The sequence below is a fragment of the Scyliorhinus torazame genome, chromosome 11 (assembly GCF_047496885.1).
Source record: "Scyliorhinus torazame isolate Kashiwa2021f chromosome 11, sScyTor2.1, whole genome shotgun sequence".
NCBI classification, from domain to species: Eukaryota; Metazoa; Chordata; class Chondrichthyes; order Carcharhiniformes; family Scyliorhinidae; genus Scyliorhinus; species Scyliorhinus torazame.
In genome coordinates this window covers 49,917,792-49,932,501 of record NC_092717.1, presented here as the reverse complement: position 1 = coordinate 49,932,501, position 14,710 = coordinate 49,917,792, and the positions used below count along the sequence as shown (strand labels likewise).

At 46.6% G+C, this 14,710-nt stretch overlaps 1 protein-coding gene across 1 annotated transcript in view; it reads right to left on the bottom strand.

Annotated features, from left to right (window-relative positions):
- Nucleotides 1–9,047: 9,047 nt before the first annotated feature.
- Nucleotides 9,048–14,710, bottom strand: part of pou6f2 (POU class 6 homeobox 2) — a 953,197-nt gene continuing 947,534 nt past the window's right edge. The window contains exon 10 of the mRNA XM_072467231.1: nt 9,048–13,483. Coding sequence (XP_072323332.1) covers nt 12,979–13,483 — 505 coding nt within the window. The 3' untranslated portion in view covers nt 9,048–12,978. The remainder of the gene's footprint in view (nt 13,484–14,710) is intronic.

The following is a 14,710-nucleotide window of genomic DNA, read 5'->3' as shown; positions in this document are numbered from 1 at the left end:
GCATGATGGGGTGGCTACGCACCGCCTGCGTGATCTTCGGCCTCACTTCGCTTGGAGTGTCATCGGCGACGGACATGGAAAAGGGAAATATTATCTACATTTGTAACCCCAACCAAACTACAAGGCCATTTCGTTTATGCAGAGGTGATGTTCTTCGCTGCCCCCATATACGAGGACATGGTATTGACTCATGGAGGGTCATCAGGTTAACGGACAATGCAGGACGCATGAAGCAATTGCACCGGTCCCGGCGATGGGAAGGGAACATTACATGGACATTGCCTTGTTTTTGGAGTACATGTAAATTTGATTTTGGATGTGTTAAGATTGGTGCGATAAAGGTAAAATCAGACCGTCAGGAGAGAGTAGGAAGAGGTTGTGGGAGAGAGAGGGGGACTAGAGAGAGGACGGAGCATGTGAGAAGGGGAGTAGAATTAGAACGTAGGTTATCAGGAGATACACTTAATTCATTTAGAGGCCAAACTGAGGAAAACCCGGGGAGTATGAATCTCTTTTACCAGATTTACCACCGCTTGTATGGCCACGGACGGGTTGTCTGCTACCCGAACCCTGCAGTGGTGTCTAGGTTATTTTCTGTTTCACCGCTTTGGGGCACTCCCCAAACGGTGGTTCATTGTCAGCGTTCCGAGCCACCGCCCGAGCAAGTCACTCTTCCTTACGATCCGGGTTCAGCACCACCGGCTATTTGCCTTCCCCTTCCTCGGGATAATTCCCACTCACAGTATGATAGGCTGCAACGGTGGAGGGCGTATATGCCTAGCCACTTCACTCCCAATAGGGATTTCCCGGTCGTACGAGAGTTGTTTCAGCAGTGAAGGATACGGCTGTTTGCTGGTAGAGGTGGAAACGAATATAACATGTCTGTTCCCCACCTGTACGGACAGCAGGTGTCATATCACCCAGGCGTCTGGCCAATGCGTTTGTTACAACACCACTTGCGTTCCATTGAACGCTGGCCTCCAGCTCCTTTGTGGCTGGGTGAATGTCTCTCATATCACTGTTGGGACTAGGGCTTTCCGCATTGCTAGGCGGCCCGAATGGACGTTCCCAAGCTGGATAAACTGGGCTACTGGGGGATCCCTGGGCCACCGATATACTGATTGTGATGCTAGCCTGTACACGGAGCAAGGATACTACTTTTTATTTAGTGGCACAGCGACCAATGTTTTGACACCCCGATACGGGGCCCTGCACTTCCGGTCGGGGGTCCGTGCATGCACACGGCGACGGCCTGCGTCGGCTGCCCCGTGAGACATGGCCGAACCACACCGCGGACCTGCACCAAGAAGATAGCTCCCCCACATAACTGTAAAAGTGCACTGTTTTCTTTAACTGCATTCTTCCTTGAGTGTGTGTTTGGGGCAGGGTTTACTGTGTGTGTTTCGCGGCGATGGCTCGCAATTGAATGGCGATGGGATCTTCTGGTCCCACCGTTGACGATTGGGTTTCCAGTTGAATGCACACCTCACTTTTATGAAAACCAAGCAGGGGTGCACCATCGGCAGGACTGTAAGATCCCACCGGGCATGAGTGCCCGCACGCTTCGGGCCTCGGTGTGGGTAGTTGAGTGTGTGAAAGTGACATAGCGTGGGTGAAAGTGACATAGCGTGTGTGAAAGTGACATAGCGTGGGTGAAAGTGACATAGCGTGGGTGAAAGTGACATAGCGTGGGTGAAAGTGACATAGCGTGGGTGAAAGTGACATAGCGTGGGTGAAAGTGACATAGCGTGGGTGAAAGTGACCTCGTCCTACAACTTGCTTAGGGAAGGGAAGTGTAAAATTCTGGCCTAGGTGTTTGGCTTATATATTGTAGGTGGCGGAAGACCGTGGATGTGGCCTTGGCTATGTCTGCCTTGATATGGTTGAGGGCCTGGCGTGCCTCAGCCATCAGGGGAAAAACTGTGGACTGAATGAGCGGGCAGGCCTTGGCCACATAATTAGGGACCCACTGGGCATAGTAGGAGAAAAACCCCAGGCATCGTATCAGGGCCTTGGGGCAGTCGGGGAGTGGGAGTTCCATGAGGGGGCACATGCGGTCGGGGTCGGGCCCTAGGACTCCATTTTGCACGACATAGCCAAGGGTGGCTAAGCGGTTGGTGCGGAACATGCATTTCTCCTTATTGTATGTGAGATTAAGGAGTTTGGCGGTCTGGAGGAATTTTTGGAGGTTTGCGTCATGGTCCTGCTGATCGTGGCCGCAGATCGTGACGTTATCTAGGTACGGGAAGGTGGCCCGCAGTCCATACTGGTCAACCATTCGGTCCATCTCTCGCTGGAAGACCGAGACCCCATTAGTGATGCAGAAAGGAACCCTAAGGAAGTGATGGATGCAGCCATCTGCTTTGAACACAGTGTATTGGCGGTCCTCCAGGCGGATGGGGTGCTGGTGGTAGGCGGACCTCAGGTCCACTGTGAAAAAGACTTGATACTGCGCAATCTGATTGACCATGTCAGATATGCGTGGGAGGGGGTACGTGTCGAGCTGCATGTACCGATTTATGGTCTGACTGTAGTCAATGACCATCCTGTGCTTCTCCCCAGTCTTCTCTACCACTACTTGAGCTCTCCAGGGGCTGTTGCTGGCCTCAATGACCCTCTCCCGCAGAAGCCGTTGGACCTCCGACCTGATGAAGGTCCTGTCCTGGGCACTGTACCATCTGCTCCTGGTGGCGATGGGTTTGCAATCCGGGGTGAGGTTCGCAAACAGGGAAGGTGGATCGACCTTAAGGGTCGTGAGGCCGCATACGGTGAGGGGGGTAGCGGTCCACCGAATTTTAAGGTTAGGCTTTGGAGATGGCAGTGAAAGTCCAGGCCGAGTACTAGGGCAGCGCAGAGGTGGAGGAGGACGTAGAGCCGGAAGTTGCTGAACTTTACGCCCTGGACGGTGAGGGTCGCGATGCAGTACCCCGGATTTCCACGGAATGGGATCCGGAGGCCAGGGAGATTTTCTGGGTGACGGGGTGTACCGGGAGGGAGCAGCGCCTTACCGTAGTGGGGTGGATGAAGCTCTCTGTGCTCCCCGGAGTCAAAAAGGCAGGTCGTCTCGTGCCCATCGATCTTCACCATCGTCGTCGCGGTCGCGAGGTTGCGGGGCCGGGTCTGATCCAAGGTGATAGAGGAGAGCTGCAGCAGATGCTGGGAGGTCCCGGGCTGGTCAGCGGTGATGGAGGTAGCGGCAGGCGATGAATGGCCAGACGAGCAGGGGTCCTGGGACGCCGTCCAAATTGGCTCCGAAGATGGCGGCACCCACAGGGCGCACATGGCGGGCGACATCAATGATGGCGGCAGCCACGGGCCGCACGTGGCTTGCGGTGAAGAAGATGGCGGTGCCCACGGGCTGCACGTGGCTTGCGAAGGGGAAAATGGCAGCGCCCGTGGGTCGCACGTGGGGGTTGTAGGAACGCTGGGCCTGAAAACAGCGCGACCGACCATGCTTGGCAACCAGAAACAAAGTGTCCCTTCTGCCCAGAACCATTGCAGGTCGCGCTCCGCGCCGGGCAGCGCTGCCTGGGGTGTTTGTTTTACCCGCAGAAATAGCACTTGGGCCCCCCAGAGTTGGCCGGTTGCCACACAGCGCAGTCTTGCGGTGGGCTGGAGTCGGCATCTGGTGTTGGCCTTGATGCCCACGAGGGTGCCGTGTGGTTGGGGGCGTAGGACTGGACGTTACGGGAGGCCACTTCTAACGAATTAGCGAGCTGCCTAGTTCCCGCAAGATCAAGCGTACCCCCTTCCAGTAGCTGCTGGCTTGACGCACGCAGACTTCATGCCCGTGACGTAAGCGTCTCGAATTAAATGTTCGGTGTGCTGGACTGCCGAAACTGCCTGGCAGTCACAGTTCCTACCTAGGATGTGCAGGGCACGCCAGAAACTGTCCAGAGTCTCCCCGGGGAATTGCTGTCTCATGGCCAGGAGGTGCCTGGCCTATATTTGATTGACTGGTCGAACGTAATGTCCCTTCAGGAGCTCCATCGCTTCGGAGTAAGTGGGCGCATCACAGATGAGAGGAAAAATGTCAGGGCTCACCCGTGAATTGAGGACTTGGAGCTTCTGCGAGTCCGAGGGTTCCTCAGCGGATGTTCGGAGGTAGCTTTCGAAGCAGGCTAGCCAGTGGTTAAAGACGGACGTAGCATTGGCTGCTTGAGGGCTCAGCTGCAGGCGATCAGGCTTGATGCGGCGATCCATCGTTTAAAAAAGCTCTTTGCACAATAAATTGATGCACTATCAATTACCACAAAGACGAGAGTAGTGGAATAATCGAGGCTTTATTGAGCAAAGATGTTGTGCCTCCTGTAGCTGGAACTAGGATGGCTGCAGCACCGGCAAGCACACACATTTATACGTCGCCTACTGGGCGGAGCCAGCAGGCAGGGATTTACCCATGTACCTCTACTATACGGGCAGTGCCGTAATACATGTAATATAGCTAGTGGTGACTACCACAGCATGGTCCCTTAAAATGGCGATTTGCTACACCAATGATGTTCAAATCTCATGAATGAATGTAGAAAATGTTACGACCCCCTCTTGGGCCACATGCTCAATTTGATTCCCGCATTTACCTCAGAGTATAAACTCTGCAGGTAATTGGGGGCGGGGTTTCCCCTTAACAAGGGGGAACCTCTCAGTATAAAAACCCCGACCTGGGTGCAGTTCGGGCAGGGTAGTCCTTCGGGGAGAGGAGTTGTTTGCTTATTAATTATTGTGCATACCAAAATAAACCTTAGTTGATCCTGCCCCTGTGTCTCTTCTGTTAGATTCTGCAGAAAATATAGATAGGAAGACTCTCAGAACAAAATGACCATCACTCGTACTCTGCCTGGCTACTACTGCCTCGCAACCAGCTCCAGCTCTTTTACACATGAATTGTTTTGGGGTATGCCCCGTGGATGGTCGCAGGAGGAAATGCAACACTGAACATCAAGCTTACGTTCAATTCTATTTTACATAGTGCGGGCAGCAGTGTGGCAAGTGTGGCATGGTTGTGGGACAACCACATTTTTGGCGGGGTGGGGGAGGGGGAGGGACGTTTTGGACTGATGAGGATTTGAAGCTAGGTTATTCCTGCTGCCTGCCGACAATTCAACTCAAAATGAGCAGTAATCGTGAGGAAAAGGTAGGCTAGAGTTTACCCTGTCACTCCTCTGATTATGAGGACAGGCTGTTTTGTCCAGCTGAGGTTCCACTTGTTGCAACTCAAGGTGCAGTCACTGAGGATTCACTGGACTAAACAAACTTTCATAGCCATCCCTCAACTTTGCTGTTACTGGTAATATCAGAACAGGCTAATGGCCTGGTTACATAAAGCTTTTAAACTGCTGCACGGGTAAATTTCCAAAAGCTGTACTCTGCAATTTTGTTCTTGGCTGTGGAGTAAATGGTCGAATCGAATTTCGGACAAATGGATAGTTACAACCTTCAAGAGGTCTGTACCATCTTGTAATCAAGATCCGAAAGGTAGATTGGTTGAAAAGGATAGAAGACAACGGCTTCCTCAAGACGGGTCAATATCTTGGCCTTCCTGAATAGAACTTTGCTCAGGGCTTTAAGAGACCCAGAAGTATAATAGAATGACCCCTTTTAAATAATTTAGCTCCCTGCCTAAACAAAAGCACACATTCTCATTAAATGATACTATTTCTACTGTAATTTTTAGTCACCAGTCAAATGCGACAATAAATGTCACTCTGCAGGATGATAGTTAGTCAGTCAACACTTTGCTGGGGTTTTCCTGTTAACCTCTGACAAAACATTGAAGAAGCACTGACTAAACTTAAAAATGTGAATGATGATAGCCATGTCAACACACTCAAAATTAGAAGTCATGTGTAAATAAAACTTATGACATTTCTGGCAGACTGTGGAAAGACAAAAGCTGCCTCCCAGTTCTGAAACAGGTTACCAACTGGACCATTTGCCAGCAGTGCTCTACTCTTTGAGTCAGAGTTGTGGGTTCAAGTCCCACTACAGAGATATGGGCGGGATTCTCCCGAATCCCCCGATGGCCCGATGCCGGCGTTAAAAAATGGCGCGAACCACTCCGGCGTCGGGCCAACCTGAAGTTGCGGAATCCAGCGCCCGAGGGGTTGGCGCCGCGTCAACCGGCGGCAAAGGGCTGGTGCGAGTTAGTGCATGCGCAGAACCGGCCGATTCGACGGCCCAGCCAATAGCCCATTGAGTTTCAGTGGGACCAGATGATCCCAGTGGTGGATGGGACTGGATAACATCACCCCACTCAGAGTCTGTCCACCTCCAGCACGTCTGTTATTTCTAGAAGAGCAGCAAAGTTTTCCTGGGTGGACTGGATGATATTTATCTCTCCGCCAGCATCATTGCAATCACTGGCCCATTACTTCCTCAGAGTAGTGAGTCAGGTTGGGTTGGGGTGTTGGATAGTGTCCAGACATTCTAAAGTTAGAAGAGCTTTTTTCCCCCTTCTAACTCTTTCTGAGTAACTATGAGCGTAAAGCAGGCATCACCATCCGAAGTTAGCGATTGAAATCGCTTTGTCGAACGGTTCACAGCCCAGTGAATGTTGTCTATATGGACTTTGATAAGGCCTTTGACAAGTTCCCTCATGGCAGACTGGTACAAAGGGTGAAGTCACACGGGATCAGAGGTGAGCTGGCAAGATGGATACAAAACTGGCTAGGTCATAGGAGGCAGAGAGTAGCAATGGAAGGGTGCTTTTCTGATTGGAGGGCTGTGACTAGTGGTGTTCCGCAGGGATCAGTGCTGGGACCTTTGCTGTTTGTAGTATTTCTAAATGATTTGAAGGAAAATGTAACTGGTCTGATTAGTAAGTTTGCGGACGACACAAAGGTTGGTGGAATTGCGGATAGCGATGATACAGAGGATACAGCAGGATTTAGATCTTTTGGAGGCTTGGGCGGAGAGATGGCAGATGGAGTTTAATCCGGACAAATGTGAGGAAATGCATTTTGGAAGGTCTAATGGAGGTAGGGAATATACAGTGAATGGTAGAACCCTCAAGAATATTGACAGTCAGAGAGATCTGGGTGTACAGGTCCACAGGTCACTGAAAGGGGCAACACAGGTGGAGAAGGTAGTCAAGAAGGCATACGTCATGCTTGCCTTCATTGGCCGGGGCACTGAGTACAAGAATTGGCAAGTCATGTTGCAGCTGTATAGAACCTTAGTTAGGCCACGCTTGGAGTATAGTGTTCAATTCTGGTCGCCACACTACCAGAAGTATGTGGAGGTTATAGAGAGGGTGCAGAAGAGATTTACCAGGATGTTGCCTGGTATGGAGGGCATTAGCTATGAGGAGAGGTTGAATAAACTCGGTTTGTCCTCACTGGAACGACGAAGGTTGAGGGGCGACCTGATAAAGGTCTGCAAAATTATGAGGGGCATAGACAGGGTGGATAGTCAGAGATATTTTCCAAGGGAAGAGGGGTCAATTACTCGGGGGGAAAGGTTTAGAGGAGATGTATGAAGCAAGTCTTTTGCACAAAGGTGGTGGAAGCAGGGACGATAGTGACGTTTAAGGGGCATCTTGACAAATACATGAATAGGATGGGAATAGAGGGATACGGACCCAGGAAGTGTAGAAGATTTTAGTTTCGACGGGCAGCATGGTCGGCACAGGCTTGGAAGGCCGAAGGGCCTGTTCCTGTGCTGTACTTTTCTTTGGTCAGTGCAAATGTCATGGGAAAATTAGCCCTTCTGGATAACTGCCGGGTAAACCCTTACTTGGGCACTTCCAAGAGAGATTCCCCAAGGCATCTATCTTTGAGGTACCCCCCAAATCCTATTTAGGGAAGTCAGGAAGTTATTTTTTAAAAAAAATGTTAAGTACCCAATTCATTTTTTCCAATTAAGGGGCAATTTAGCGTGGCCAATCCACCCACCTACATCTTTGGGTCGTGGAGGCTAAACCCACGCAAACACGGGGAGAATGTGCAAACTCCACACGGACAGTGACCCAGAGCTGGGATCGAACCTGGGTCATCGGCGCCATGAGGCGGCAATGCTAACTACTGCGCCACCGTGCTATCCAGCCAAGAAGTTATGGCCCAATCACATTTCTGCTCATGGAAACCTAGGGGGCGATTCTCCCAAATGGAGCCCAAGTGTTCGCGCCGTCATGAACGCGTCGCGTTTCATGACGGCGTGAACTGGGCCCGGGTACGACCTATACTGTCCCCCACAGGGGGCCAGCATGGCGCTGGAGCGGTTCATGCCACTCCAGCCTCCTTTCCCGGCACCAAATCGCTGCCGCGCCAACCCACGCATGCGCAGTTGGGCCACGCTAAACTGCGCATGCGCAGGGGACCACTTTAGCGCGCTGGCCCCGACTCAACATGGCATCGGTGTTCAGGGGTTTGGCGCGCAGGGAAGTAGGCCCGTGGGGGGGGGGGCAGAGGCCGGCCCGGCGATCGGTGGGCCCCGATCGCGGGCCAGACCCCATCGGAGGCCCCCTCCCCTCCCCGAAGGCCGCCCCCCCAACCGTTCGTGCAGAGTTCACGCCGGCAGCGACCAGGGATGAACTGCGCAGGCGGGACTCTGTCGTATCCGCGCAGCCGCACCTAGGAGAATCACGCGCCGGGGTCGGGGCGTCGCGGCACGGTTGCGGCGATTCTCCGGCCCGGTGCGGGACTCGGAGAATCGCCTCCCTAGTGTGCAAAACTTCCTCTTCTGTTATTATAACAGTGACTGCCTCAAAATGCAACTCCCTTCTTTCTGTTTGCTTGTTCAAAGACAGTAATAAAAGAACAGACAGAAAATAATTCAATAAACTGGCTCCTGCTCATGGTGTTACGGTAATAGTGTCAGTCCGTTGGACAGAATTCCTTCCCCTCATAAAGTCAACAGTTGACTTCTAATCTAGGAGGATCATACTTACATGTGTCACGTCATCTCCTCTGCAACCATGCTGAAGACACCTTCCACACGCTGGAGGAATCAACAATAAATCGCACAAACAGCAAAACTAAAGTATCCATGAAATAATCATTTAAAAAAAAAATCATTTCAAATGTTTTGTTTATTTATTTATGGTACAAAGTAAAAGTGACAAATCTGAAGCTGTTTAGAAATACACAAAGTGCAGCTTAACTGACCATACAGATATTGCTGTAGATAAAGTACAGTATTTTCAGTCTATAAAAGGTAAGCAACCTGTGCAGGTAAGTCAGCTTTGGTTTAAGTGTCTGAGCAGTAAGGATCTTGACCTGGTGAATTTGGTCTCTGGCTTCAGTTTATAATCTCCATTTCATTGAAGCTCCAACAGAATGATCTTCTTACTGTCAGTGTAACAGTGGTGTGTTTCACACCCAAACTTTCTGCAGCAATTTATTTGAGTGACCCTGGCAACAATTGTATAGCTTTTAGCAGAATGTTCATTTGCAAATGAATGAATGGACACTGTGCTACACATAGTTTTCTTAATTTATAAACAAGCAAACACATGACTTTCACATTCAGCTGAGAACAATGCAAACTTCAACCCAAACATATTTTACTCAATTGATCAAAGTCTAATGAGGAAATTAGTAGTTTTGAATGTTGTAATTTAGGGTTCTAGAAGTAGAGTGTTGAGGTAAAGCATTTATAAAGAGATTTAAAAAGTAACAGTTTAATATTGTGAGATTGTCTGTAATATCGAGCCACATCTATACAATGTGCATATACCTATACCCATTTACTCTGAGCTTTGGTCCAGCATTGATAAGATGAGCAAAGGCATTTAGATTCTATATTTGGTTACAGCTTGAGTTACATTAAGCCTCTACTTATCTTCCTCAGTTCCATTCAGTCTGTCTCATTTCCTTGAATGTGGTAGAAATGCGACAAATGAGTTGAACCTTTTCAAACATTTAGATTCGTCAGAATCTCTTAGCTTGTCGCTATAATTAAACAAAGATGCTGAAGGGGACATACACACACAAGCTACTGAAGAAAAGGAAAATAAATATGGAATTAAAGTAAGACGCACAATGAATGTAAACAGCAGCTATCAGAACTGCAAAGTCTCTCTTGATGGCCAGTGGTGTTCTTGTAACATTGGTTTACTTCCCTTTACAAATGGTTGTGCCGTATGCCTGGGCTTGTACTGCTACATCATTGAAGAACATCTATCTAGCATTCAATTGGCAAATCTAATCAAAAGATTACCGCCAGGTAAGTAATCCAGTCCTGCAAAGATCTTCGTCACATTGCCATGATCTGACTGTCTTATGATACAGTTCCGTAATAACACCCTAAAGTGTGTGCCTTATCAGTAATGGAAAGTGTGATGACTATTAGGCCTTGAGCTGCTTGTGTTTAATAAAACCTTCAAGGTAGCAATGTGCTTAATGTCCAGATAAAATTATAACTTTTTTTAGCCATCTCAGCTCCATATTTGTCATTTTTTTCTTTTCCGTTGTGTTGAACGGAGGCTCCTGTGAAAGGTCATGCACCTTTTAACACGCTGCAATTATATCACTAGGCCTCAGGCACACTGCTTTCCCAACAGTTCAGTGTCATCTACAACAACCTCACTATTATGTTCATTTTTATGACCTGCAATGTTTCATTATTGCTCACCTCTAATCACCAATTGGACGAACAACAATTCACCAGATGAAGTGCTTGGTTACAATGTAACAACTGTCACACTCACAGCCTCAGTTAACTTGGTCTTACTGTCTGGAACTCTCGCCTTGAACTCTTCCACCTTTAAAGCATTCTCAAGACCTATTACTTTTATCAAGTATTTAGTTATCCCTGCTAACCCGCCCTCCCCTGGTTTGGGTTCTGCACCTTCTGTAAATAACTTCACTTGACTGCTTTGCAATGTATGTGAAGCACACATTGTGTTGCTTTGAGTTATGGTCAAACCAATGAATCCCCTTCAATGCACATTGTTGTCAAGGCTGTTCAATAGACAGTTAAGTTTGTCAGCTGTGTTTGTGCCAATGTGACTGAGAAACAAAATCTGCTCAATGTGAAAAAATCTATTTGGTTCTTGTATATCATTCTATTTGATCTTGAATTAAGAGAGGATGAACAGTATGCAAGCAGAAGAAAGAGCTAGCTACTCAATAAGGGACTTTGCCGATTCAAAACCGTGCACTCTGTGTGGGTCACAATTTCAGCAAATGATTCTCACTGTTTACCATTTTGGATGTGCACAGATTATCGCCGCGCTAAAATGAAATCCATGTAGAAAAAAAACTAGTCAGTGGCAGAAAAATTGGATCAAGAAACATTATTTCCATAATATCTGTATACTTATTTGTCGTAACAATTGGTTTGCCCTGTTTGATGCTATCAATATTCACATGACAACTTCATTCGCCGCATGGAACCTGAAACTGTTGAATCCCGACTTAAATATAATTTGCAAAGTTCAGTAAATAACAACTGAATAATACAATGCAAAATAATCACTTTTCATTTGCGTCTTTGAAATTTAATGCTGGTGGAGGCCAGTGTGTTAAAAGTATACCACAGATGAGTTATTAAATCACCTGATGAACACAAGGCACCATGCTACCGGAAAATAAAGACATGGAATTCATTCCCAATTCCCACTACTCTCTTCTAAACTAACTTTGGTTATGAATCTGAACACTGCGAGAACAAGTGTTCCTTCGACATAGTTGAAATATCTCATGGTTTAGGCACTTTCTATGCCTAAACTGTTGCTAAATTAACCAAGTGACATGATTTTTGGGTAATGTCTTTTTTGGCATAGGTGAGTCAGTTATTCTGCCCAACAAAGAAAGATTAACATTTGAAATTAAAGAATATGCATATGTCTCTGCATGTGTGTATATGTGCACACATATTAGTGTGTGAGCATGTTTGCATGCATGTGTGTGTATATGCATGTGCGTTTCTATGTGCTTCCATTAGTGTGTGCATCTGGCAAACTGATGGATGTTCAGCAATCTAAAGTTTAGTGACATAAACATGAGCTGTTAAATAAATTTGATTACCAGTCAGTCTGTGCTTCAAATACTTCATCTGACTAAATATGTCTGACAATAGAAGCAGCCTTTGAGGTCATGACCAAATCTAATTTCTCATTTAACCGTTGTCATTTTTCACTTAACCAGTATGCTATTGAAACTCTTTGGCTAACAGGCTTTGGAAAAACATTGCTTTGTGCACAAAATTCACACGGATGCTGGAATTACACAAACAACTGAGGCTGTGACCCAAGAGTGCTAAGTAAAACCCCTTCACGCTCGTGACCATATTTGTAAAGAAGGGACAACCAACATTACATTACTGGCAATGTGCACAATTTCCATTTGTTTTGCACTACTAAAATACAGTGCAATTTAAAACCCATCACATAGAAACAGTGGCGACTGCCAAATTACATAGAAATTGTTGGCATGTGAATATTTCTGGTCTTACAATAGCACAGAAGACAAAATGACAACCTTGTAATTAATGGCTTCTACAGTTGTGTTACCCCAACACGACAAACGGACACAATCTGTGAAAGGGAAAAAAGTAATTCATCCAATTTTAGTAATTACAAATGTAAAAACTTTAACACAATATACACTCAAAAACAGTAGGCTATTAACTTGATTCTGGTGCTTTGCTTCTGACTTTGGTTAACAGATTAATATTAATGCATCACTTGGTACCTGACAATGACAGGCACTACTTCAGATGTTGTTCCTGTGTGAAATACAGAGCTCTCTGTAACTCATGGAAGGTGTTTCTTTTCAGTCAAATATTTTACGGTACATGAAATGTCTATTTGGTTCAGTTTCAGTCTGCTAAACGACTGGGTGTTTTTTGAAAATATTGTTCAAACTAATTCTACCGCACAGTAATGTGTCGTGTTGCTTTTCTCAACAGTAAATTCAATGGACCGTCTGGAATTGTGTCAACACAGCAGTTTGCAGTCGTATTCTTGCAGGAAATGTGCAAGGACTTTTCCAAAGATGTTTGCTTCACGACTTATTGGTGGACCTTTTTTTACTTTTAGGAAGCTTCTTCGAAAGAGTCTGTGAGTGGTTCCATGGGCAGCCCTGTCGAAGGCTCGGGTTGTTTTAAGCGTTTAATTGTGTTTTTCAGTGCTTGTCTCTTGTTGCAGAACCAAACTCTAACCACCTCCCGATCGTAGTTCAGTTTCTCAGCAATTTCCGTCATTTCCTGCCCTGATGGGTGCGTATTCTTTTCAAAGTGGGCATTTAAGATCTCCAGGGCCTGGGGGGTGAAAGACGTCCGCCGCTTGCGCTTTTTGGAAGGTTCACTGCCGATAAATTCAGTTAGATTCTGCATTCCTGCTCGGTGGCGGGCCTCAGCCTCGGCCATCCACCGCTCAAGAACGGGCTTAATCTTCTGGGCACTTTTAGGGGTGATGTCCAGCTTTTCGAACCTGGCAGGATACAAAAGGCCAGGGTTCAGTTTGGCTGTCAGACTGCTAGCTACAGAGCTCTCTTGGGTATCCTGTGGTAGGAAAAAGTGGCTTCTCAGGATGGTGTGTCTGAGGAAAGTTGAGAAAGAAGAGTCTTACTCTGGTGCTCTGCCAGGGTGGGATGCTACTGATTGATTAATGGGCAGAGTCACTTAGAATTGGCCCTGCGACGTTACACGAAGACCATTTGCCAATAAGAGTTAATCTTAAAAGTATAATTTCATCAATTCACATACAACTTACATCAGCTTAATATCTCCACAGCAGTTATCAAAATTCTTACTCCCAAAGTAGAAAAGATATAAGCATTTATACAATTTTTCCAGTTAATATTGTGTCTATGTTATTCACATAAAGAGTTAGTCACACCACAAATGACACAAAGTCTCATTTCAATTTGGAGAGAAAAAACATGCAAACAAAAAACCCCCCACTTTGCATCAAATTACCCATTTTTGGTAGAAAATGGGACGGAACCTGCTATAAGATCAATGAGACAATGATCCAATTGGTTCTTCAGAGACCGGGCAGGTACCAGGATTCCACCCGCAGTAATGAGAATTAGAGCAGAAAGAGGGAAATTGTGCTCACAGCAGCACCATACTCAGCTCACCCACATTGCCGAACATTCGAGATGTAACAGAGGCAGCAGCTTTTTGACCAACTCTGTCTCATCAGCACTGTCACACATATAGGCTCTGCTTTTAAAGCCCCTTTTACGGATTTAATCACCCCATAAGGTAATTTTATCAGCCTCTATAAGGTGTTGTACTGTCAATTTAAAATAGTATGGATTCAGCAAGATAGAATAATGATGAAACTTTACAACAAATACATTGTGCTAATACAGTAGTGAGTGGAAGAAGAGGTATTCCATTATCGGCTAATCAGGTCTAAATTCAAGTGCTGGTTCATTTTTAAAAACTTCAATGAAATACCAATGTGGAATTTCAAAAAATGACCAATATTAATTCTATCACCAAACATACATTCAAAACATTTTACAAATTGATAGGGTGTGGCAAAATTGACCTTTTTAAAGTTGATTTATTGCTTTGCATGATGAAGTACTGCTGCTGCTGGCTGTGGTACAGCTGTACTGGGGAAAGCTTTGATGTAGTGGCCAGTTAATAATCAATGGGTTTGTTAAATGGAGGACCCAACACATGTTTAAAATGAAAACATAATTATAGGCAGATCAACAGTGCTGTAATAATAATTGCATTCAAAATCAGAGTCCAGGTTCTCATTAAGGTGAGTTTATGTTTGAGCCCCAGAAATAATAATAATAGCTTA